Source organism: Neofelis nebulosa, chromosome 1 (assembly GCF_028018385.1).
Source record: "Neofelis nebulosa isolate mNeoNeb1 chromosome 1, mNeoNeb1.pri, whole genome shotgun sequence".
In the NCBI taxonomy this organism is placed as follows: domain Eukaryota; kingdom Metazoa; phylum Chordata; class Mammalia; order Carnivora; family Felidae; genus Neofelis; species Neofelis nebulosa.
In genome coordinates, this window is record NC_080782.1 from 28792542 (window position 1) to 28819581 (window position 27040).

Below are 27040 nucleotides of genomic sequence, written 5' to 3' on the forward strand. Positions count from 1 at the left end.
CAGTAGCATGATAAATAGTTCTCCATTCCCTCACTTTCAATCTGAAGGTGTCCTCAGGTCTAAAATGAGTCTCTTGTAGACAACAAATAGATGGGTCTTGTTTTTTTATCCATTCTGATACCCTATGTCTTTTGGTTGGCACATTTAGTCCATTTACGTTTAGTGTTATTATAGAAAGATATGGGTTTAGAGTCATTGTGATGTCCGTAGGTTTCATGCTTGTAGTGATGTCTCTGGTAGTTTGTCTCACAGGATCCCCCTTAGGATCTCTTATAGGGCTGGTTTAGTGGTGATGAATTCCTTCAGTTTTTGTTTGTTTGGGAAGACCTTTATCTCTCCTTCTATTCTAAATGACAGACTTGCTGGATAAAGGATTCTCGGCTGCATATTTTTTCTGTTCATCACATTGAAGATCCTGCCATTCCTTTCTGGCCTGCCAAGTTTCAGTAGAGAGATCGGTCACGAGTCTTATAGGTCTCCCTTTATATGTTAGAGCACGTTTATCCCTAGCTGCTTTCAGAATTTTCTCTTTGTCCTTGTATTTTGCCAGTTTCACTATGATACGTCGTGCAGAAGATGGACTCAAGTTACGTCTGAAGGGAGTTCTCTGTGCCTCTTGTATTTCAATGCCTTTTTCCTTCCCCAGATCAGGGAAGTTCTCAGCTGTGATTTCTTCAAGTACACCTTCAGCACCTTTCCCTCTCTCTTCCTCCTCTGGAATACCAATTATGCGTAGATTATTTCTCTTTAGTGCATCACTTAGTTCTCTAATTTTCCCCTCATACTCCTGGATTTTTTTTATCTCTCTTTTTCTCAGCTTCTTCTTTTTCCATAACTTTATCTTCTAGTTCACCTATTCTCTCCTCTGCCTCTTCAATCCGAGCTGTGGTCATCTCCATTTTATTTTGCAGCTCGTTAATAGCATTTGTTAGCTCCTCCTGGCTGTTCCTTAGTCCCTTGATCTCTGTAGAAAGAGATTCTCTGCTGTCCTTTATACTTTTTTCAAGCCCAGTGATTAATTTTATGACTATTATTCTAAATTCACTTTCTGTTATATTGTTTAAATTGTTTTTGATCCGTTCGTTAGCTGTCGTTATTTCCTGGATGTTTTTTTGAGAGGAATTCTTCCTTTTCATCATTTTGGATAGTCCCTGGAGTGGTGCCGGACTGCGGGGCACTTCCCCTGTGCTGTCTTGAATAACTTGCGTTGGTGGGTGGGGCCACAGTCAGACCTGATGTCTGCCCCCAGCCCACCGCTGGGGCCACAGTCAGACTGGTGTGTGCCTTCTCTTCCCCTCTCCTAGGGGCAGGAATCACTGTGGGGTGGCGTGGCCCATCTGGGCTACTTGCACATTGCCAGGCTTGTGGTGCTGGGGATCTGGCATATTAGCTGGGGTGGATCGGCAAGGTGCAGGGGGGCAGGAGGGGCAGGTTCAGCTTGCTTATCCTTTGGTGATCCACTTCGGGAGGGGCCCTGTGGCACCAGGAGGGAGTCAGACCAGCCTCCGGAGGGATGGATCCACAGAAACACAGTGTTGGGTGGTTGTGCAGTGCAAGCAAGTTCCCTGGCAGGAACCAGTTCCCTTTGGGATTTTGGCTGGGGGATGGGTGAGGGAGATGGCACTGGCGAGTGCCTTTGTTCCCTGCCAAGCTGAGCTCTGTCATCCGGGGCTCAACAACTCTCCCTCCAGTTGTCCTCCAGCCCTCCCACTCTCCAAGCAGAGCTGTTAACATATAACCTTCCAGATGTTAAGTCCCCCTAGCTATGCGAACACTCCATCCGACCCCTCCGCTTTTGCAAGCCAGACCCTGGGGCTCTGCTTGGCCAGTGGGCCACCCCTCCGCCCTGGCTCCCTCCCGCCAGTCCGTGTAGTGTGCACCGCCTCTCCGCCCTTCCTACCCTCCTCCATGGGCCTCTCATCCACGCTTGGCTTAAGAGAATCCATTCTGCTAGTCTTCTGGCGATTTTCTGGGTTATTTAGGCAGGTGTGGGTGGAATCTAAGTGATCCGCAGGACGCGGTGAGCTTAGCGTCCTCCTATGCCGCCATCTTCCCAGAAGCCTCAAATCTCTATTTCTTTTTTAATGCATGTGCATGAGATTTAAAATGAGTGGCAGACAAAACAGACTTCCCTTTTGGACAGAATAAAATGGATTAGTGTATAAGAGCAAAGCATTTAAAGTGTGGTGATCTTTTATGAAATACTTTGGAATATTGAGCCAACCAGATGATTAAATTATAAGTTCCAATCCAGTAGTTTAACAACTCAAGTGTCCCTGAGTTGACAAAAAACAAATCTATTCTAACTAATTTGGATGCAAATTTTAAAAAATATAAAATAACATTAAAAAAAATCTCTGATTTGCATGTATTTGAGACATCTTTATCCCATACTCACCAAAATATTTTGCTCTTGTGCTCTACTGTATGTAGGAAAACCTAGAGTTGTTTTTCTTTTGTAAATCGACCTATTCTGAGCACAAAGTCGAAGGAAGTTTCCAAATTAAAGTATAAAGTCTCAGTATTTTGCCCAATCTGAAATGATTTATTACCTAGCCAAAAAAAGACATTTTGACTTCGCTGAGAAACAGTAATGAGAGCTTATCAGGAAATTGATTATAATTTTCATTTTAAAATGTCTTCTGTTTCTCTAAAGTTTACAGTTTTAAATAATATGAATAAAATGATTGTACAAATACCGATTTGGGTACTATTTTAGCAAAAGAAACAAAATCCCTGTCACACAATCTAATTGAAAAAATATTTTTCATTGTATTGTAGGCATAATAGGACATAAATCATTTACTGACATTCTGCTGGATTTAGTAACCCTGAACCTTGGAACAAACAACTTTCCTAGTATTTGGATGCACCTCACTCAAACTGAAGTAAGTTTCCATTTTGTTTGGGTTTCAAAACTCAGAATTCTTCTTATTTGATTAAGTCAATAGTTTGTTGTTTTTTTTTAAATTTTTTTTAACGTTTATTTATTTTTGAGACAGAGAGAGACAGAGCATGAACAGGGGAGGGGCAGAGAGAGGGAGACACAGAATCTGAAACAGGCTCCAGGCTCTGAGCTGTCAGCACAGAGCCCGACGCGGGGCTCGAACTCACGGACAGTGAGATCATGACCTGAGATGAAGTCGGACGCTTAACCGACCAAGCCACCTAGGCGCCCCTAAGTCAATAGTTTAAAAATCACCAGTACAAGGGCGCCTGGGTGGCTCAGTCAGTTAAGCATCCGACTTTAGCTCAGGTCATGATCTCGCAGTTTGTGAGCCTGAGCCCTGCGTCGGGCTCTGCGCTGACAGCTCAGAGCCTGGAGCCTGCTTCAGATTCTGTGTCTCCCTCTCTCTCTTCCCCTCCCCTGCTCATGCTCTGTCTCTCTCTGTCTCAAAAAATAAATAAGTAACTAAATATAAAATAAAATAAGAATAAGAATAAAAAACAGTAAAAATCACCAGTACTTATACAGTGTCTGAAATTTAGTAGGTAATCGATGAAACTTGAATGAATATATAAATGAACTTGAATGTAAGATGTACCGTGTGCGTGCTTAGCATTTAAAGAATGAATGATGATGTTAATAGTCAATGAAACATTATGGAGACTATAAGGCTCAGCCTGTGAATTTGTATCTGTTACTTCAGGAAGGAATGATCCTAACCAGTAACAGTAGATGATTCTGGCAGTTCTTGCCCTCTTCCTTAAGGATGTGTCAGAAAACAAAATGGCTATAGTATCTCCCTACTGGCTGTAGGGCCCTTTCCCAGCCACTTCTATAATCTTTATTCTTCCACTGTCAAAAAGGTACTATCACTGGAGTCAAGTCACACGTGTAAATTCGTTGTGTAACAGTAAGCAAAAAACCCAAATGTCAAGGAAGCAAAAAGTGAAACACTGTCTAGGGACTGTCTGGTGTGAGTTGGGGAACAAGCCTGAGAACTGGCTCTATTCACCAATATAAACTCCTCTTTGCTCCATCTGAATGCCTTACAAAGAAACAGGAAGCAATAGAGCTTCAAGAGAGAACCATACAAATATTCCAATGGCATTTCCTGTTTTCTTCTAGTTGCAGGAGTTAACATCTTTATTAATAATTAACTCAGCGTTTGTGGACTGGCGGAAATTCCTATTAGTAATCTCGATGCCTTGGCCCATCCCCCTGGAGGAAGAGCTCCTTGAGACCCTGCAGAGGTTCAAGGCTGTGGATGAAGAGCAGTTGGGCACCATCACTTTCAAGCAGTATATGCAGGTTGCTACCAGCACATAGTGGCACTAATAATACCAGGGTGCTTTTGACCTAAGAAATGTATTACTCACTGATGTCACATTGCCAGGCCTTGGGCCAGTGTTCTGCCCCTTGACTGTCTATGTCTGGGTACCCGTTAGCAGCAGAGACACTGTCCAAGTCCCAGGTGGAAGTCTAGATTCCACCCCCACCCCCACCCCCCAGGGAAAGGATATGGAAAAAGCCAGAGATGCTTGGGGAACTAAGAGTTCTGAAAGAAGTCACATAAACTTCATTATCCTTCTTCCAACTCCTACACAGTGAACTTGGCTGTAAATTAGAATCACCTGCAGAGCTTTTAATATGTCTAATGCTCAATATCCAGTACTCTTGGAGTGACAACAGTACTATCCAGGAAAATGAACACAGGGGAAGGGGAAGATTTTTTTTTCTTTTGGTAAATGATGAAATAGTTTTTGACAAGTTGAGTTTGAAATGTCTGTGGGAAATGCAGACAAAAACATCCAATCTGATAACAGCAGATGCAGGAGGGGTTGCAAGTCACTATCATGTAGGCAATTGTTAAGTTTATGAATGGATGAGACACCCAACGGAAGTATGGAAGGTGATGGATAACTCAGTAACATGATACCTGGTCATTGGGCTTGGCAGATGGTATTTATAACTGGTGATCTTTACCAGAGTAATTTTGGGGAGTCCGGAATCCAGATTGCAGAGAATTGACTAAATGGTTTTCAGGAAGTGAAGATAAGAAAAGTCAATTCATTTTTTAAAAGTTTTAGTAATGAAGGAGAATAAAACCCCGTAACTAAGAGGGCCTGAATTATTTATTTTGTGTCGACTAATTGAAATCATCCTATTGCACACCATTGCACATTGCTGGTAGACACAAAAGATGTAAATGTTTATAAGGTACTAATTCTGAAATAGGGTAATACTCTGTAGGTTCCTATATCTCATGTATATTTCAATCTTGAAAGAGCACATCCCTTCCTGGTTCTCTTTTTGACCTTAATTAACAGATGGCATGCTTATAGACAGTCCTGGTGTTCCCACACTCATGCTGTTGAGCCAGAGGAAGTAACACTAGAATATGAGGAGGTTCCTTCAAGAGGAGGTTCCTGATCAAGACAGGTGCTCAGCTGATTGTGCTTTTTGATATATGTTCTTCCCAAGTAGAGCAATTTATGAATTCTATCACTGTGTTCAGCTTAAAACATGTGAAAAATGATTTTGTGAAAACAAAAACAGCAAAACAAAACTTACTCCCTTTTCATCATCAGGTTAAGATTTTTAAAAGTGAGCACTTGCGAAATTACCAATCTTCACTATAGTCTGTGCCAATTAACACAGAATATCAATTTAAACATCCTTTTGTACAACGTGAAGCGAACAAAGGATGTTGGCAATTTTTACCAAAACGCTGGGCGAAAACCAGAAAGCTCCTTTAACAAAAGTGTAAATTTCTTAGAGAAAGCTGGCTGCTGCATTTGAAAGAAACTCAGAAGTACTTATCTGAACACCTCCTGTGTCTGGGGAGCAGTTGATTTCCAAGGTTGGCATTCTCCCTGCCCACCCAGATCCCCCCACAGGAGCCCCAGGACAAGAAGACCCACTTGACCTTCACACATGACTTTCCCAGGTTTCCAACACTTGGCCAGCTTAAACATACAGCATATACACACACAACAAAAACAAAAACAAAACAAAACAAAAGTTATATGGGAAAAGTCAAAACCACTTCTAGAGCAAAATTTTATGAGATGTGTTAAAAATGCTACATTAGAACAGTAAAATAACATAACACACATCACTGAAATGGAGTTCTCTAGCATAGAAGGGCTCTCTACTTGGCTTTTTGTTCTGTCTTTTTTCTTTTCTTTTGATGAACAGCAAGCTCGCCACAACAGCCACTTAAGAGTGTGCTGATTTCTCCAGCGTCTAAAATGGAATGAGAGAGTTAAAGTGGGTTGGGCTGTGTACCTGGGCTGAGCGCTGCAAGGATAAAAGCCCCCAGCTGTCCTGCAGCTGTCTCTCACATGTTTGCCTCCACCGCATGTGGAGACTGAGCCACACTGTGTAGGATTCTTTGATATTGAACTCCCAGCTCACCTTCTGTCTGTGAGGATGCATGTTATTGCAGGCTCAGTGAGCCAGATGTTCTGGGATCCAAACAATGCAGCACTCACTCTTTAAGAAAAAGTTTTAAAAAAAAACACATTTGCCATGTCGTGGCAAGAGAGAGGGGGCACTTCCATCTTTTAAGGAGAAATCGCCTAATAACCCAATGAGTCAGGATATGGTTGACAGAACCTTGCTGCATCAATGTAAACCTTCCTATACAGGTTCACATTTAACATTTCACATTGCTAAAATTTTCACAGATGACTTTTTTTTAAAATATAATTTATTGTCAAATTGGCTAACATACAGTGTGTACAGTGTACTTTTGGTTTTGGGGGTGGATTCCTGTGGTTCATCGCATACGTACAACACCCAGTGCTCATCCCAGCAAGTGCCCTCCTCAATGCCCATCACCCACTTTCCCCTCTCCCCGCCCACCCATCTACTCTCATTTTATTCTCTGTACTTAAGAATCTCTTATGGTTTGCCTCCTTCCGCCTAGGTTTGTAATTATTTTTCCCCTTCCCTTCCCCCATGGTTTTCTGTCAAGTTTCTCAGGTTCCACATATGAGTGAAAACATATGATATCTGTCTTTCTCTGACTGACTTATTTCACTTAGCATAATACCTTCCAGTTCTATCCATGTTGCTGCAAATAGCATGATTTCATTCTTTCCCATTGCCAAGTAGTAGTCCATTATATATATAAACCACATCTTTATCCATTCATCAGTTGATGGACATTTAGGCTCTTTCCATAATTTGGCTATTGTTGAAAGTGCTGCTATAAACATTGGGGTATATGTGCCCCTATGAATCAGCACTCCTGTATCCTTTGGATAAACTCCTAGTAGTGCTATTGCTGGGTCGTAGAGTAGTTCTATTGTTTTTTTGTTTTGTTTTGTTTTGTTTTTTAAGGAACCTCCACACTGTTTTCCAGAGAAGCTGCACCAGTTTGCATTCCCACCAACAGTGCAAGAAGCTTCCCATTTCTCCACATCCTCGCCAGCATCTGTTGTTTCCTGATTTGTTAATTTTAGCCACTCTGACCAATCTGAGGTGATATCTCAGTATGGTTTTGATTTGTACTTCCCTGATGATGAGTGACGCTGAGCATCTTCTCATGTATATGTTGGCCATCTGGATGTCTTCTTTGGAAAAGTGTCTATTCATGTCTTCTGTCCGTTTCTTCACTGGATTATTTGTTTTTCAGGTGTTGAGTTTGGGAAGTTCTTGGATATTAACCCTTTATCCAATATATCATTTGCAAATATCTTTTCCCATTTCATCGGTTGCCTTTTAGTTTTGTTGATTGTTACCTTTGCAGTGCAGAAGCTTTTTATCTTGGTGAGGTCCCAATAGTTCATTTTTGCTTTTAATTCACTTGCCTTTGGAGATGTGTTGAGCAAGAAATTGCTGTGGCTGAGGTCAAAGAGGTTGTTGCCTGCTTTCTCCTCTAGGGTTTTGATGGTTTCCTGTCTCACATTTAGGTCTTTCATCCATTTTGAGTTTATTTTTGTGTGTGGTGTAAGAGTGGTATAGTTTCATTATTCTGCATGTTGCTGTCCAGTTCTCCCAGCACTATTTGCTAAAGAGACTTGTCTTTTTTCCATTGGATACTCTTTCCTGCTATGTCAAAGATTAGTTGGCTGTACATTTGTGGGTCCAATTCTGGGTTCTCTATTCTATTCCATTGGTCTATGTGTCTGTTTTTGTGCCAGTACCATACTGTCTTGATGATTACAACTTTGTAGTAGAGGATAAAGTCTGGGATTGTCATGCCTCCCACTTTGGTTTTCTTCTTCAATATTACTTTGGCTATTCAGGTTTTTTTGTGGTTCCATACAAATTTTAGGATTATTTGCTCTAGCTTTGAGAAGAACGCTGGTGCGATTTTTATTGGATTGCATTGAATCTGTAGATTGCTTTGGGTAATATTGACATTTTAACAATATTTGCTCTTCCACTCCATGAGCATAGAATGCTTTTCTATTTCTTTGTGTCTTCTTCAATTTCTGTCATAAGTTTTCTATAGTTTTAAACATATAGATCTTTTATATCTTTGGTTAGGTTTATTCCTAGGTATTTTTTGGTTCTTGGTGAAATTGTAAATGAGATCAGTTTCTTGATTTCTCTTTCTATTGCTTCATTATTGGTGTATAGAAATGCAACTGATTTCTGTACAATGATTTTGTACCCTGAGACTTTATTGAATTCATGTATCAGTTCTAACAGCCTTTTGATGGAGTCTTTGGGTTTTCCATTTAGAGTATCATGCCATCTGAGAAAAGTGAAAGTTTGACTTCTTTGCCAATTTTGATGCATTTTACTTCATTTCGTTGTCTGCTGATGCTAGGACTTCCAACACTATGTTAAACAACAGTGGTGAGAGTGGACATCCCTGTCGTGTTCCTGATCTCAGGGCGAAAGCTCTCATTTTTTCCCCATTGAGGATGATATTAGCTGTGGGCTTTTCATATATGGCTTTTAAGATGTTTATGTTATGTTCCTTCTACCCCGACTTTCTTGAGGGTTTTTATTGTGAAAGGATGCTATATTTTGTCAAATGCTTTTTCTGCATCTATTGACAGGATCATATGGTTCTTATCCATTCTTTTATTAATGTGATGTATCATATTGATTGATTTGCAAATATTGAACCAGCCCTGTAGCCTAGGAATGAATCCCACTTGATCATGGTGAATAATTCTTTTTATATGCTGTTGAATTCGATGTGCTAGTATCTTATTGAGAATTTTTTCATCTATATTCATCAGGGATATTTGCCTGTAGTTCTCTTTTTTTTGCGGGGTCTCTGTCTGGTTTGGGAATCAAAATAATGCTGGATTCATACAATGAGTCTGGAAGTTTTCCATCCATTTCAATTTTTTGGAACAGCTTGAGAAGGATAGGTATTAACTCTGCTTTAAATGTTTGGCACAATTCCCCTGGGAAGACATCTGGTCCAGGACTCTTATTTGTTAGGAGATTTTTGATAACTGATTCAATTTCTTCACTAGTTATGGGTCTGTTCAAATTTTCTATTTCTTCCATTTGAGTTCTGGTAGTGTGTGAGTGTCTAGGAATTTGTCCATTTCCTCCAGGTTGTCCAGTTTGTTAGCATCTAATTTTTCATAGTATTCTCTGATAATTGTTTGTATTTCTGAGGGATTAGTTGTGATAAGTCCTTTTTCATTCGTAATTTTATCTATTTGGGTCTTCTTTCTTCTTTTTGAGAAGTCTGGTTAGGTGTTTATCAACTGTGTTTATTTTCTCAAAAAACAAGCTCTTATTTTCATTAATCTGTTCTCCTGTTTTGTTTTGTTTTGTTTTGTTTGGATTATATGTTGTTTCTTTCTGCTCTGATCTTTATTATTTCTATTCTTCTGCTGGCCTTGAGTTTCTGCTTCTAGTTCTTTCAGGTGTGTCGTTAGATTTTGTATTTCAGATTTTTCTTGTTTGTTGATATAGGCCTGGATTGCAATGAATTTTCCTCTTAGAACTGCCTTTGCTGCATCCCAGAGGGTTTGGACTGTCATGTTTTCATTTTCGTTTGTTTCTATACATTTTTAAATTTCTTCTTTAATTGCCTGGTTGACCCATTCATTCTTTAGTAGGATGTTCTTTAACCTCTGTGCATTTTGAGGTTTTCCAAACTTTTTCCTGTGGTTGATTTCAAGTTTCATAGCATTGTGATCTGAAAATATGCACAATATGATCTCAATTCTTTTGTGACCCAGTATGTGATCTATCTTGGAGAATGTTCCATGTGCACTTGAGAAGAATGTGTATTCTGCTTCTTTAGGATGAAAAGCTCTGAATATATCTGTCAAGTCCATCTGGTCCAGTGTATCATTCAGGGCCATTGTTTATTTCTTGATTTTCTGCCTAGATGATCTGTCCATTGTTGTAAGTGAAGTATTAAAGTCCCCTATAATTACCACATTCTTATCAATAAGGTTGCTTATGTTTGTGACTAATTGTTTTATATATTTGGGTGTCTCTGAATTGGATGCATAAACATTTATAATGGTTAGCTCTTCTTGATGGATAGACCCCATAATTATGATATATGCTCTTCTTCATCTCTTGTTACAGCCTTTAGTTTAGAATCTAATTTGTCTGTTATAAGTATGGCTACTCTGGCTTCCTTTTGACTTCCAGTATCATGATAGATGGTTATCCATCCCCTCACTTTCAATCTGAAGGTGCCCTCAGGTCTAAAATGAGTCTTTTGTAGACAGAAAATAGATGGGTCTTGTTTTTTTTTTTTTTATCCATTCTGATACCTTATGTCTTTTGATTGGAGCATTTAGTCCATTTACATTGAATGTTATTATTTTAAAGATATGGATTTAGAGTCATTGTGTTATCTGTAGGCTTCATGCTTGTAGTGATGTCTCTGGTCTTTGTGGTCTTTGCAACATTCCATTCACAGAGTCCTCCTTTGGATATCTTGTAGGGCTGGTCTCGTTGGTGATGAACTCCTTTAGTTTTTGTTTGTCTGGGAAAACATTTATCTCTCCTATTCTGAATGACAGCTTTGCTGGATAAAGAATCCTTGGCAGTATATTTTCCTATTCAGCATATTGAATATTTCCTGCCACTCCCTTCTGGCCTGCCAAGTTTCAGTAGATAGGTCTGCTACTACCCTTATGTGTCTACCCTTGTAGGTTAGGGCTCGTTTATCCCTAGCTGCTTTCAGAATTCCCTCTTTATCTTTGTATTTTGCCAGTTTCACTATGGTTTGTCGTGCAGAAGATCGATTCCTGTTATGTCTGAAGGATGTTCTCTGTGCCTTCCGGATTTCAGTGTCTGTTTCCTTCCCCAGATTGGGGAAGTTCTCAGCTATGATTTGTTCAAGTACACTTTCTGTCCCTTTCTCTCTCTCTTCCTCTTCTTCTGGAACTCCTATGATATAGATATTATTACATTTCATTGAATCACTTAGTTCTCTAATTCTCCCCTCGTGGTCTAGAATTTTTTTATCTACCTTTTTTCAGCTTCATCTTTTTCCATAATTTTATCTTCTGTTTCACTTATTCTCCCCTCTGACTCTTCAATCCTCGTGGTGACCACCTCTAGTTTATTTTGCACCTCATTTACAACATTATTTAATTCAACATGACTATTTTTTAGTTCCTGATCTCTGCAGCAATAGATTCTCTGCTGTCTTCTATGCTTTTTTCCAAGCCCAGATATTAATTTTATGACTATTATTCTAAATTCTTTTTCAGTTATATTGTTTATATCTGTTTTGAGCAATTACTTAGCTGTCATTTCTTCCTGGAATTTCTTTTGAGGAGAATTCTTCTGTTTCATCATTTTGACTAGTTTTCTGTCCCTTATGTGTTTTAAATCTTGCTATTTGCCCTGCACCAGTGAACACTACTTTTTTTTTTTAATTTTTTTTTTTTAACATTTATTTATTTTTGAGACAGAGAGAGACAGAGCATGAACGGGTGAGGGGCAGAGAGAGAGGGAGACACAGAATTGGAAGCAGGCTCCAGGCTCTGAGCCATCAGCCCAGAGCCTGACGTGGGGCTCGAACTCACAGACCGTGAGATCGTGACCTGAGCTGAAGTCGGATGCTCAACCGACTGAGCCACCCAGGCGCCCCTACACTACTTTTTTTTTTAATGTTTATTTATTTTTGAGAGAGAGAGAGAGAGAAACAGAGTGTGAGTGGGGGAGGGGCAGAGAGAGAGGGAGACACAGAATCCAAAGCAGGTTCCAGGCTCTGAGCTGTCAGCACAGAGCCCAATGCAGGGCTCGAACTCACGAACCATGTGATCGTGACCTGAGCCGAAGTCGGTCGCTTAACCAACTGAGCCACCCAGGTGCCCCAGCACTACTTTCTTAAAGAAGGGTCATACACCGTCCAGGGCCTGGCCCTTCAGGCGTGTGTTATTTGCTCTCTGTTGTTATGACTTTGGTTGCTTTATCTCTGTACTCATAGTGATGTTTTGGACCCTCCACCAGGTGTGCTTTAATTTGTTCATTGAAGTAGCCCTGGAAAGGAAAACAAACAAAAAACAAAAACAAATGAAACAAAACACAAACAAAAACAAAAAACCAGAAACACCCTCTACAACTAAACCACGGTGGGAGCGGAGTGGTGTTGATGGAAGAGGCCTTATCTCATACAAAGAGAGATATGACAGGGGCGGGAAAAGAGAAAAGAAAAGAAAATTGACCAGAGAAACTGTATGGCTTAATCCAGAGAGAGAGAGAGAGGAAACTAAAGAAGGAGAGGTAGAACAGGTATAAAGAGAATAGATTAAATATGTCTGCTTAAACAAACCAACAACCAGAATAACCAGATTAGAGGAGGGAAGAAATAAAAAAGAGAAAAGGAAGAAAAAAATTATATATATTTTATATGTATATAAAATATATATTATATACAATTTTTATATATTATATATTTAATATGTATTTATTTATATATAATTTATATTTAATACAGATTATATTATGTATATTATACATATATGTATCTATGTATATTATTATATTATGTATAATATATTATAATATATACAATATATATAATATATAATATAGTATAATATAATATATTATACATAATATAATCTGTATTAAATATAAATATATTTAAATATATAAAATTATATATATATAATAAGAATTGTCCAAGAATTAAATCAGGAAATGCAAAACTGCTGGATGCCTTGGAACCAATGGCAGCGCTGGTCTGGAGGAGGGACTGTGTGGTGACTCAGCCTCAATCCCGCTACAGTTACCAGGCACGGAGGGGCGTGGTTTGGTGTAGGCGGGTACCACCTCCACTGTGGGCCTGCTGTCCTTCCCTGAAGCCCCACCTTGTCAGTGACAGGGAGAAAAATGGTGACACCACAGTCTCACCTCCCCAGACCTGGTGGCCCAAACCACTCTGTTCAGGCCATCCTTGCAGTGCCCCGCTGGCGCCAGTGAGGCAGTTTGTCCTGCTCCAATGACTCCCACACCTCCCTGGCACTAAGCTGGGATTTAAACCCCAATGTCTTAAAGGGTCCCTCTCCCTGCACTCTGGTTCCAGGGAAGTGCTGCTCCGCGCCGCCTATGTATATGGCCTGTGGCTGGTTGGCGCAGGCAGTTTTTGTCCTTTGAACAGCTATATACCTTCTTCCCACAGCCATCCAGGGAAGGGGTTGCTTTCTCCCACTGCGGACTGTGCCTCTGAGCTGGTTACGGAGCCCAGGGCTGGCTCCCTTCCTTCCCAGGTGCGCTAACTGGGCAGCCCGCCCCAGTTCGGAGAAAGCCCCGCAGTTAGAGATTGGATCTTTCTCCATCCCCATCCATGGTCTTTCTCTCGTCCAGATACAGTCCTACACTTTCCCAGCTTCTTTTTCTCTTCCCTTTGTCTCTCCGCAGAAGGGGATCCCTCCCTTCCATGCCTATGCTGCCCGTTTCATCTCTCCCAGTTCACAATCACGCACCTATGGCCCACCACGTTGTCCCCGTGGGTCCGCAAAGACATCTCTTTCACTCAGCAGCCTGGACTCTTCGAATTCAAAGTCCTTTGGCCTCAACACTGCTGTGTTTAAGGGACAAGGGAATTTCAGGTTCTCCTACTTCTCTGCCGTGTTGGATCTACCCACGGATGACTTTTTAGTAATTATAAGTTGTTTTCCAGTCAGGTTAGTTTTTTTTCCTTTCTAAAGTGGCCCTCTTGTGTGCATAATACACGATTTTTTCTTAATTTATGCAATTTCATATATTATTAGAAAACTAGTATGAATGATTCCTTGATTTTAAGAATCAGGGGAAATTCCTGTGCATTGAAACAATTAAACATGGAATAGAGTGTTGGTTGAGCAATGGTAGGAGGGTTTGAGATCCTCTGTTTCCTTTTTTCCCCTCTAGCTTCATTTAATATTTCCTCTTCATCCCCAGTTTTCAGCAATGATTACTGTGTTGTTTGGTGTGGTTTTCTTCATGTTCTTTCTGCCTGGGGTTCATGGAGCTCTTGAAAATCTGTGGGTTTTGTAATTTTTGTCAGATTGGAAACTTTTGAGGATTTTTTTCTAAATTTTTTTTTCTGCACCCCCACCCCTTCTCAAAATCTAATCACGTATGTACTGTCCCAGAGGTCACTGAGGCTTGGTTCATTTTTTTCCCATTTTTTTTCTCTATGCTTTACTTTGTATTCATTTCTATTCTTATGTCTTCAAGTTTACTGATGATTTCCTCTGCAGAACTGAATCTGTTATTATTAATACCATGTGGTGTATTTTTCATTTCAGTTATTAAATTTTTTGTCTCTAATAATTCAAGTTGGTTCTTAGTTGTATCTTCCATTTCTCTCTTCAATATATGCATGTGTTTCTCTATCTCCTTGAACAAATGAGATGTATTTAGAATAGACAAATGAACATCTTTCTCTGTTCATTCTATCATCTGTGTCATTTTTGTGTTTGTTTTCTTTGATTGATGTTTCTTCTGACTATGGATCATATGTTATGGCTTTTCTGAATACCTAGTAACTTTATATTGGATGCCAGATGTTGTGAATCTTATTTTGTTGGATGCCCAACTTTATATACGTTTAAATATTATTGGGCCTGCATCAGTGTTACTTGGAATCACTTCTATCCTCTCAAGGTTACAATAAGATTTGTAAGAATGGGTCCAGAGTGGCCAATCTGGCCCCACTGTTAAGGCAGTTATCTCCTGGGGGCTCTCTTCAATGCCTGTGTTTGAGGAGATCCTTCCACTCTGCCTGGTGGTAACATGTACTCTTCCCAGCCCTATGTGTGTCTCAGGAATTGTTCAGCTTACTCCTTTCCTCTGGTTCTTTCTCCAGCTTCTGGTATCTTCCACAAACACACATCCACAGATTGGCTATCACTCAAGACTTGCAGAGATCCCTCTTTGGATCTCTATGGCTTGTCCTCAGTGCATCTTTAGTAGTCCACCCTGAAAATTCTAGCCATCTCAGCCTGCCTCAATAATAGAGTCTGCCTTCTCAAATCAGGAAGGTCACCAGGCTCTATTTGGATGCCTCTCCTGGCACTGAAGCCTAGAAACTCCATCCAGGCTGGAACACTAATAGGACTCTTTGGCAGCTTTCCTTAGTTCAGGAATTAATGTGCTGTATTGCCTGTTGTCTGATGTCTGGAAAATCATCTTTCATTTATGTTGTTTATTTTTCTTGTTGTTTAAGACAGGAGGGTAATTCTGAACTTTGGTGCCCCATCATGTCTCTTACCTATGTTCTTTACCTCTATTCTCCCATTGAGTGGTACTTACCCTCCACAGATTAGCTACTGGGCAAGGGTCTCCTCTTGGTCAATACAAAAACACATTCAAAGCTTGAGCTCATGCTGAAATTTAAGCTTCTTCTGGGTCTTCTCCCTCACAGGGTTCCACATGACCAGCATCTCCTTTGTTCCAAATTAAAAGAAACCCCAGGTCTCACCTTTGGGATCTGTATCTGCTGACAAGTTACCCAATGCCATTCCAGCCTTTTCTCAAAGCACAGGTGATCCTTGGAAGAGCATAGGCCAGAGTCAGATTAAGTAAGCCAATACCTCTTGGAAATAGTGCTGAGAGTGGGTTGTCACTCTGGAAGATGGTAAGAAAGCTAGACCTAGGAACAAAATTCATATGAATATGAAGTGCTTACCATGTACAAAAATTAAGCTTGACACGACATATCCTTTAAACCTAAGACATGTTCAACAGCAGGCATGAACGGCAACACCTAAAGGAATGGACCAAATATCCAGTGTGTGGTATAAACAAATCAAATTGGAGTTCAGAGGCAAGATCAAGGAAGGTGTCTCTAGGGAAGTGTGATTGGAACAGAGAATGCAGAGATGTGCAGGTTTACATGGGTGGGAAAGAAGTCACATCAGGTAGGAGGGATGATGTGAACAACACAGCAAGAGTAGGAAATGTTTCTGAGCAGAGAATGATAAGACAAGGTTAAAGTTTCGAGGAAAGTGATATGGTTGCACACTACAAGCTGAAACAAGTAAAAGGGAGACTAGAAACCAAAACAACTTGGAGCTGACTGGGGTGGCCTGTGACAGAAGTAAAGAGGCTCTGCACCAAGGTGTCAGGAGTAGGGATGGAAGGAAGGAAGAGAGAGGCATTGCCAAATGGGAATCAGAGGATTCTGTGATTAGTATCACATAATGGGCTGAGAAAGAGGGATGTCATTAAAGAGTAGGCCATTGAGCTCTTGAGTCAGTCAGTCACTCAGCAAAAGTTTTTCCAACACTGTGCACTGGCAGCATCACACTAGACTCTGGGAATAGAGAGCAACATGAACAGAACATGAAGAATGTGAGCGAGGGTTATGAGTGCAGACCCCTCCAGAATATCACCATGCAGGCAAGATCTAGGGCAGTGACCTCCAAACTTCATCACATGTTCTGATGGCTAAAATAGAGCTAGGACCCCCAAGATGTGGATTTTCATTTATAAATTATACATGTGTACTACTGAACTAATACATTATTTACATTATCAAATTTTTTTAAATAAAAATTACATAACAATGTTATCAAAATATGTGTAAGTGGAAGTTCTGGTATTTTCTCCTGCATCCCCTTGGTTTTTGCCCCCTATTTCGGAGACCAGTGCTCTAGACAGTTGAACAAGATGAGTTCAATCCCTATGGCTCTGAGAGGAACAATCCTTTAATAATTTTCATTTTTATTTTTTGTATAGGCTGGTCTGTGGTTTACGAGAGATGAAGATCTAAAAATTCCAGAAAATCCCCTTGAACCCCTGCCATTCAATAGAAAGGAGCATCTTATAGAGGTAATTGCTGAGATCCTTAAAAAAAACCTCACTACTATAACACTGATAATTTCTTAATCTTTTCTTCCACTTGGTAATTTGTTTCATATTCCAACCCCCACCCGATCCCCAGTTGTAGACTTTAATGTTCATAAGGTAGCAGCACAGAAAAGTTCTGGGGGAGGAGGCAGGGACCAAAGCCTTAAGACAGAGGCCCGCTGTTAACTCTCTGTGTGATCTTGAGCAATTTTCGTAATCCTTCGGGTCTCACTTTTCTCATCTGCCAGGTAAGCCGTTACTCGACACATCTGTCTCTAAGTGTCCTTCCAATTCTAAAAGCTTAGGATAAGAGCAATCATTTTACCAACACAGTAACCACTCCACCTTGGGATACATCCCAAGACCACAAGTGTGTGCCTGAAATTGAGGATAGTATAGCACAAGCAGGGGAAGGGCAGAGGGAGAGAGGAAAGAGAATCTAATGCGTGCCCCATGCCCAGCACAGAGCCCAATGTAGGGCTCAATCTCATGACTGTAAGATCATGACCTGAGCTGAAATCAAGAGCTGGACATTTAACTGACTGAGCTACCCAGGCATCCCTTACACTGTTTTTTTCTATACATACATATGATAAAGTTTAACTTATAAATTAGGCACAGCAAGAGACTAACAGTAATAGCTAATAATAAAATAAAAATTCTAACAATATGCTGTAAGGAAAGTTATGTGACTATGGTCTCTCTCTCTCTCTCAAAATTTCCTATTGGACTGTACTCACTTGTCATGATGTGAGATGATAAAATGCCTACATGATGAGATGAAGTACGGTGAATGATGTAGGCATTGTGAAGTAGTGTTAGGCTACTAGAGACCCTCTGATGATTTGTCAGAAGGAAGATCATCTGCTTCCGGACTGAGGTGGACCACAGTGGACCGTGGGTGACTGAAACCACAGAAAGCAAAACCACAGATAACGGGGACTACTGTATATGTTTTGTTCATTTCTCTTTGATTTTGATTAACTTGTACAACATACCAAGGGTTGCATAAGTATTTCCCATGACCCATTAGATTATTATCAATAACATTATTATCAACATTATTATTATCAATAATATTATTAGCCTCTATCCCTGAGGCCACAATAGAAAACAGGACCTTAATATATGTAAAGTACTCTGGTTTGAGTGTAAATGTTTAAAATATGAAAATATACCTAATACAACCAAATTCAATAGACTATGAGAAAAGTTGAGCTGTGGATTTAGACATCTCTGCAAAGTAGGTGTATTGATTGTCCAATTTCCAGCCAGCCATTTGCTCATAACTGCAGTTGAAACTGAACATGACTCTAATTACAAACTTCAAGTGAAAAGTTCCCTTCAATTGGATGCACAGTGTTCAAGCACCTCTCCCAGATGCTAGCAGGAGAACAGATAAGAAAAAGGGGTCAAGGAGTTACCAAAGGCCAAGACCTGAGACTGGCAAGGGTGGGGACAGTTTTTTGTCTTGGTCGTGGTGGGGGTTTTCAGTGTGAAACTGGAGGATGGAGACCAACCCTGTAAAGCCTTTGGAAGGCCATCTCTCTATGACTTTGTGAACAAGTCTGTGGGCAACATAAGCAGGTTCTTCTGCAACGAACCTGGCCATCTGAATATGATGTCACGTGAAAGCGCTTTCCTTTCCAACCAGAAATTTTTAGAAATGTCAACTGAGGGCAGAGCCCTTCAGTTGCTCACCCAGAAGCTAATGCCAGAAGGTAGACTGTGCCCTAAGACTGTGAGGCGGTGAAGCAGGGAAGGCCCTGTGGGTCCCTAGGGAGGGCATGGCTCCCACATATCGGTATCCAGACTGCTGGGAAGTGACATGGAGGAAAGAAACAAAGTCGGCAGCAGAGACAGGACCATGAAGCCTGAGAAAGAAGTGGGGCAGAAGATAACTGACATGCGTGTGTGAGTGTGTGCATGTGAAAGTGATGTCCAGAGGACAGAAAGGTGTGGTGTTTTCTGCCCCTCAGTGTGTCAGAGACTGAATGCTCAGTATTACATAAGTCTCAGTGCTCTTAAACTGGGATTAAAAGCACAGATTCCAATGCTCGCAAGCTTCAAGGTCTTGATGACATTACCTAACCTCTCTGCACCTTGGTTTCTTTCAATCCCTCCCTGGCAGGGTTGTTGTGCAGAGTGAGTGATTGGCACAGAGTAGCCCTATGTAAGTGTTAGCTACACAGAAGCTAGCCTTGCTGACTCTGTTTGGTTGAAGAAGAACAGCTAATGGTTAACATCCTGAGGAAAGGTGTGCAAAGAAAAAAGATAAAACAACAGAACAAGTTTACGTCCTTGGCTGTAATTAGAATAGGAAAGACCAAATCAGTGAAGGGAAAATGCTCTGTGAAGAAGGAATTCTGAGAGTCAGGAGCCCTGGGCTTTGTCCCCAATTCTGCCATGACTCACTGGAGGATGTTGAGCAGGTCCCTTCACACCGAGGGCCTCTGTACCTTCTTAAGAAGAGGGATTGGACTAGTCTTGGGTCCCACCCAGCTCTTCTGATTTGTTACTTATGCTCTCGGTGACCCAGGGTTTGCCTCTGAGCCACACTGGCAGGGCTCCTGCAGATAGGCCATCACACTGTCTGTGGCCTTGGATGACCCCAGAGTCCTAGGCACTGGATGAAATGCCACACTGCATCCAAGAAAGGAACTCTGAGACACATCTGTGTTGCAATCACATTGTTGTCCTGTGACAGTGACAGCACACTTCATTATGACTGACAGGGTTCCACAGGCCATGTCCTGGCTTCCCAACTTCCCACACACTCAACACCAAGAGCAACTATTCCAGGATTTTAAAATCCTTAGAGATTTCCTGAGAAAAGACAATTTTTCCATATTCAAATTCACAGCTATTGTTTTAATTTCTCCACAGCTTCTGTTCATGTGAAATCCTTCTATTACTTTGGGCTGGTCATATTTGTTGAGGCCAGGATTGAAATACTACCTGATTATTAACGAATCCCGAATGCCTATTCCTACCTCAGACCTCTCTCGCAGACCTTCTACATGCAATTGCCCATTTGATATCTCCACTTGAACATTCTGGTAGATATTTCAAGCTCACTGTATCCACCCGAACCCCTGTCCCTGCCACCCCACCACTCCCATCTTCACCCAAAGCCCTCTTCCTCTCAGTTACTGGCAACTCTGATCTTCCAGTTGCCAAAACCCTAGGACTCATACCCAAATCTTCTCTCCTTTTCAAACACCACGTCCAGTCCCTCAGGAAACCCTGGTAGTTCTATCTTCAACATATACTCAGGATCAGACCACTCCTTCTAAGCCCCATGGCTATCACTGGAGCAAACCACAGTCAACCTCACCTGGATGATGGCAACAGCCTCATGATGGGTCTCCCTGTTCCTCCCTTGTCTTGGTTCAGATTACAGGCAGATCATGGCAGCCTCTCCTCAAAACCCCCATGGTTCTGCATTCTACTCAAAGGAAAATCCCAAGTCCTGAAGAAGCCAGCCTGGCCTTGGCCCTTATTCCTCTCTTCCTCATCTCCTTCTGTTCTGCCCCAGCCCATTCTGCTTCAGCTACACCGGCCTTCTTATGGTGTAACCATGCAAGGTGCATGCCCACCTTAAGACACTGGCCTCAGCAGTTCCCTCTGCCTATAATGCTCTTACTCCAGATGTGCTCCCTGGCTTACTCCCTCCACTCTTTGTTCAAATTTTCCCTTCTCAACTGTGCAATCTGTTCCCCTCCCCACCTTCCACTCCTAATTCCTCTTTTCTTGGCCTACTTTTTTGTGTGTTCCCATAATCGCTATCTAATTTACCCAACTTTTAAAATATATTCTTTATTGTCTGTCTTCCCCTTCTAGAAAGTAAGCTCTTCAAGAACAGGCATCTTTATCTCTTTCTTAGTGAATACATTTCAAGCACCTAGAATAGTCCATGCCTAGCACATCTTAGGTGTTCAATAAGTATTTGCCAATACCCATTCATTAGCTCACAGCTTCCTTGAGTCAGAAGTCCAGGCATGGCTTAGATGAGTCCTCTGCTCGGGGTCTCATAAGGCAAAAATCAAGATATCAGCTGCGATTGCATTGTCATCTGAGGTCAACTCCAAGATTGGTTCCAAGACTGGCTTCTGAGATGGATCATTGGTAGGATTCAGAACCATGCAGTTGTAGGACTGAGACCTTCAGCCCAAGAGGCTGCTTATTGTTCCCTGCCACATGACCTTCTCCACAACTGGACAGTCTGATTCATCATGGCCAGAAGGAGAGCATCTCTCTGGCTTCAAATCTCTCCTTAAGGCCTGGGTCCTTTTTCAAAGAGCTTACCTGATTAGATCAGGCCCAACATCAGGCTTCATTTTGATTACCTCAAAACCAATTGATTAAGGACCTTATTTACATCTACAAAATCTCTTTACCTTTGCTATATAAAGCGACCTACTCACAGGAGTGACTTTCTCATTACATTCACAAACCCAATCCACACTCAAGGAGAAGAGATTATACAAGATAAATATGCCAAGGAGTGGGAACCTTTGAAACTTTCTTAGAATTCTGCCTACTACAATATTTTAAATGATCTTAGGAACACAGCAAGGTTACCTTTTATAAATATTCAATCCAATGACTTAAAATCAATCCTGTGTAATTACAGAAAGAGTTTACATATCAGATTATTTCATTTTTTCACATCTTTTTTTGAGATATAGTATTTGGTTGCTTTGTTAATGAAGATAATGATGCACCTGCATAGCATTTATAAGTGCAATTCAGTGGAAGTCATAATGAAGTTCAACAATTCCTTTGAAAGAAATGGAAGATAAGCACTCAGGGACCCTGCCATGGTTCTCTGTTAGTGTCAGTCTCCCTTCTACTCTAAGCCCGGCTGGCCATCCCTGGAGTAACTCAGAGGCAAGAGGGCATGAAGAAAACACAAAGTCCTGAAGGAACCCACCAGCTAGATCATGAAAAAGGTGCCCCTACTGTCAGAGAGTGGTTTTAAGCATCTCAGGATAGTTCAGTGCCTGGCTTACAGCAGACGTACCACTCCGTTAACTTTGATAAAAGTGACTGAACAAATGAACTTGCAGACTCCATTGACCTCTGAGATTCTTTCCTGCTCTGTAACATAAAGACTTTATGCAGTTTCCTATCAAAGTTATTTTTATTTAAATTTTTATTGGATTTGTCAAGTGTCAGAAACTTACTCTTCTGTCTAATTAAATGTGTGTCCATAGTTGTAAGTATTGTGGGTAGCCAAGAATAACATGGTATCTATGGATCTAGGCATTGCTTCTCAAAGTCTAGGCCAGGACCATCAGTGTTAGAATCATCCAGGAGCTTGCCATATGTGCAAAGCTCATATAGCTCATAGTCTAAACCTTAGACCATTCAAGAATCATCTACTGTATCAAAATTTAAATTAAAAAAAGAAGATTCTCCAGGCCACTAAATGTACATATACGAGAAGAGCTCACTGAGGAAAGGAGTCTTCTCTACAACCAGGCCCATGTAGGTGCTTGGGTGTGACCTGTGAGTCCCAGGATTTGAGCTTCTTTGTGGGAGGACCTCAGGGGATATTGAGTTCCCACACACTAACTTTTCTTGCTGCCAAATGCACAAAACACTGTATATAGAGCTGGCTTCCAGCTCAGTCATCTAGAATGAATGAGAGATTACCAAAAAAACTGATATTCAGTGGTTAGCACACTTTCTCCTCCAGTGTAAACTCACAGTGGAAAGAGTCCACATTACTGTCAACAAATTAAGTATGAAGTTCAGAGCCTGATTGACCAGTTGAAAGATTTTAATGGCTAGAGTCCCAGTGGCTTTGGTTATCATTTCCCCCTCTTGCCACTCAGGGTAGGGAGATATACCAGAAGCTTCATATTTAGTAGTCAGGGCCCAGTTTGTCAGAATGGTGATGAGGATAGATAGATGGATGGGTCTTTGTTCTGTGGTCCTGCTTCACATGTCATCCCCATGTGTTTTTTTTTTATTATTATTATTAGCACATTCTTTCCTAAATATGTTGATACCATTAATTAGCATACAATTTTCTTTAGAATTAGAATATTGAGCCTTATTTATTCTGTTTTTTAACTTAGCATATTCTACAGTTAATACTATTCATTATATATTACTTTTACTAATTCAATCCTCAGAAAGTGGCTCTAATCCAAAGCTCCTGGAAGGATATTTCATTGCCTGTCCATCTATTAACTACCAGTTTTACACCTTTTATGTTTGATCAGAATTCTTGTGTGACAGTTTTTCTTTAGGTTATTTGCTGACTATGAGAAGGACCCACCTCAACTTGACTACACACAGATGCTGCTTTATTTTGCTTGTCATCCAGATGCTGTGGAAGGGGTCTACAGGGCCCTCAGTGTGGCCACTGGGACTCTCGTCTTCCAACCAACCAAAACTCCTACTTTTATTGCAGAAAAGGTAATTGTGGTCCAGAAATGGACCAGCAATGGGGTCTGCAGGGGGCTACCAGAAGATCTTAGACTTCTAACAACAGAAGTTTTTTTTCATGTCTGTATTTTTCTGGATACCTAACACAGTGCTTTACACACACTAGGTCTTCAATAAAGCTTTACTCAATTGGCTTAAGAACTAGAGACCCACTGTCAAACAAACAAAAAACAAAAAACAAAAACCTTTGTAGTAAAGTCAAAATTTGCTCAAAATTTGTTGGTGGGATCCAAGTTTGTTCTGTAAAGGACAGCATTTATTTTACATGAAGTACTGATCCTGATAAGTGAATAAGTGGGTATCAACCCAATCTATCTGTCATACTGTGTGGAAAGCCTACATGAAACAAGCCAGGCCTCAGACATCCCACATACATGTGACACTTGATAGTATTTCAGGCCAAAGCCCAGTCTCCTGAAACCCACAAGTACTTTGTATATCCTACATCTAAAGACAAAGAAGCTTAATAGCTAATTAAACCTCACATTCCCTTTTAGATTTCAAAGGGTTGGCATTCCCTGGCTGTCTTGGATGGAAAAGAGTGCTAACTAATGTACTTATTATATTCCCTTCTGCATGACTTTTTAGTATCCCTCTGACATTTTGGGGACAGAGCTGTGATCCTTGTAATGGAATGTTTTTTCTCTCTTCTTTTATGAACACAGAAGACGGAGAGGTACTGCCCAGTCCAAACTCCTCAGATGTCCTAGGCACACTTGTTTGCCTTTCAGACATGTTTGTCAAAATAGACTATGCTGGGTTCTGAAAGAAAGAAAGAAAGAAAGAAAGAAAGAAAGAAAGAAAAAGGGAAGTTTCTGTGACAGCTTTCATATCTAGGAAGAAATAGACTCTCTGAGATGCAACCCTAAATTTTGACCTGGGACAAATGGACCAGAGATGTCCTTCCTCTTCCATCAGGGTCAGAGTGAGGCCAGACAGGTGCCCAGTAAGCTGCCAACTCAAGGCTCTTCAACCCGATGTGCTGTAGATGCTACTTCAATACCTGCACAGTGACAGAAAGTGCAGCAATGAGTGTTTATTTCATTCAAGTATTCTGTCTTTTTAGATAGTAGAAGGCCAGTTTCAGTTTTCCCAAGTAAATAAGGAGTCAGATATGGACTGCCTTTGTTGGGACTGCATTTGCCGCTTCCCCAGGGATGCTTCTGTACCCTCCCCCCATAGATTGGGCCTCCCTAAGCTAACTCTGGCATGGATCGCGGCCTGCCAGGAGATCTTAGTCACATGTCTGTCCTCCAGGAGACTTTCCCTGACCTCAGGTGATGTCAGGCAGCCCCTGCCATATGTTTCCATAGAGTTCTATGTTTCTCCCTTCACAATCCTCCTCACAGTCACTTCTTCAGGTCAGTTCTTTGCTAGACTCTAAGCACCCAGGGGGCAGGGAGGTGCCATCTGTCTTGTTCTGAACCTGTCACAACCCTGAACCCGAATTACTGGCACAGAGCTCAGTAAAGATTTCATTGAGTGGGTCAGTTAATTATGTAATTCACTTTGTAAATAGCCCTGTGGTATGCAAGGGATACAGAAGAAGGCTGATTTGTTCCCCTAAAGAGACTCCATCTAATTGCCCCCATCCATGCAGAAAACAATGGGTGAACAATGTGCCAGATATGGAAGGAACACAGCGAAAAGGACAGATTAACATAGGGTCTTACTGATCAGAAGAGGTGTTTGTCTTTTCCTTTTTCCCACCTCCCTATCATTGTTTTTGCTATTGCCTCCACCTGGTGTCCCCTTCATCTCATTCTGAAGGTCTCAAGGCCTCCCCAGTATCCAGGGCCCATTTCAACTACCAGATGATTCACGAAGTTTCCCCTGACACTCAAGAGCAACACTGAGAGCTCTCAACGGGGCCCCCTTAGATTCAGATCCTCTCTGATAGGGCTGGGCACCACTTCATGCATACATGCATTTATTCAACAAATATTTTCCCAGCTTCTCTGTGTACTGGGATCCACCCTTGATGTGAGGAATAAAGAAGTAACATATAGACTACATCATATGATAATAAATGCTACAGGAAAATAATAATATAGGGAAAAATACAGGAGCTGGGGTAGGTTGCAACGCTGGGAAGAACAGCAAGGTAGCTGCAATTGTAAGTAAAGACAGCAGCAGATGCCAAAGCCAGACAGTGGGGGGGGGGGAGGAGGGGGGGTTGGATGTATTCCAAAGACCAGCCATTATAGTTGGAGAGGAATGAGCTGGAGAAGAGTAGTAAGAAAAATAAATGAGGGGGAGAAGGCCCCAAGAGCCACTGTAGGGACCTTGGCTTTGACTTTGCTGAGAGATGAGATGAGAAGTTATTGGAATATGGCCATCTGACTTTAAATGTATGGCGATCTCTCTGGCTGCTGTGTTAGAGCATACTGTAGGGGAACAAAGGAGGGAAGTAAGAAGAGCTAGTAATTCAGGCAGCTGTTTGTCTATTGAATCCTTCTAATAAGTTATTTCTACCTTGAATTGGGGACAACCTATTACCCACCTTCATGTTCACCACAGTGGTTGCCACATAGCAAAAGTTCAATTAATGTTTATAAACATGGAGGGACAGATGGGAAGAGGAGAGAGCGAGGAGGAATGGAATTCTGTTTCTAAGGTAGAGAGGAGGAGAGCAGGCATTCCCATCAGAGGCAATAGTGAATCCAGGAGGCTGCAATGAGCTAGAAAGTCCAGGAAAAAGGAAGCCTGTGCTAGAATTGTTCCTATAGCAACATACAGCTGTCTGGGTGAGTAGCAACCAGGCCAGCTAGCACAGGAGGGCTCTGCATCCCCTCTGTCCCTAAACCACTCATTCAGGGAAGCTAATGCCCCACCAAGAAGCAATGCCCCTGCAGTGCTTCTCCTCAAAGCTCTTCTAAAGTCCAAGCACACTGCACAGGAACTGCTCCACAACACCACAGGGATGGAACAGGCCTGAGGGGCAGGAGGCAGAGAGCGTGCCTGTGACATACCACACACAGGCCTGTTCCTGGCTTTGGGTGAACCCAAGGTGCTTGAGCTTTTGAAATACAGAATCCGCCCACCTCCCTCATTCTTGCTCACCTCTTGTTCTTAGCATCCTGCCTCCAATTATGCCACTCTGTTTCTGTGCCCTTTCCAGCTGTGTTTGTTTCCTGGGCAACCTCATCCCAGGGAGCCATAATGAGTTTACTCAGAAATAACACCTCCAACAGATCCATATTCACTCCCAAGACATTAAATCAGATCTCTGCTTTTGCTTTCCACATGAATGACTGGAAACATCCACAATATTTTATTCTTCCTTACTCTATTTCAGTGACTCATGCTGTTTTATTCAATGTGGCACAGACTTTCTGTTCAAATCCATAGTTTCTTGGGTAACTTAAAAGAATCCCAAGAGCAAAGCAT

General features: G+C 41.4%; 1 protein-coding gene across 1 annotated transcript in view; it reads left to right on the forward strand.

Moving 5' to 3' along the window:
* Positions 1-27040, forward strand: part of SPEF2 (sperm flagellar 2) — a 185664-nt gene that overhangs the window by 149605 nt on the left and 9019 nt on the right. Inside the window, exons 31-34 of the mRNA XM_058717266.1 lie at positions 2782-2888; positions 4073-4255; positions 17078-17170; positions 23441-23620. Coding sequence (XP_058573249.1) covers positions 2782-2888; positions 4073-4255; positions 17078-17170; positions 23441-23620 — 563 coding nt within the window. The remainder of the gene's footprint in view (positions 1-2781; positions 2889-4072; positions 4256-17077; positions 17171-23440; positions 23621-27040) is intronic.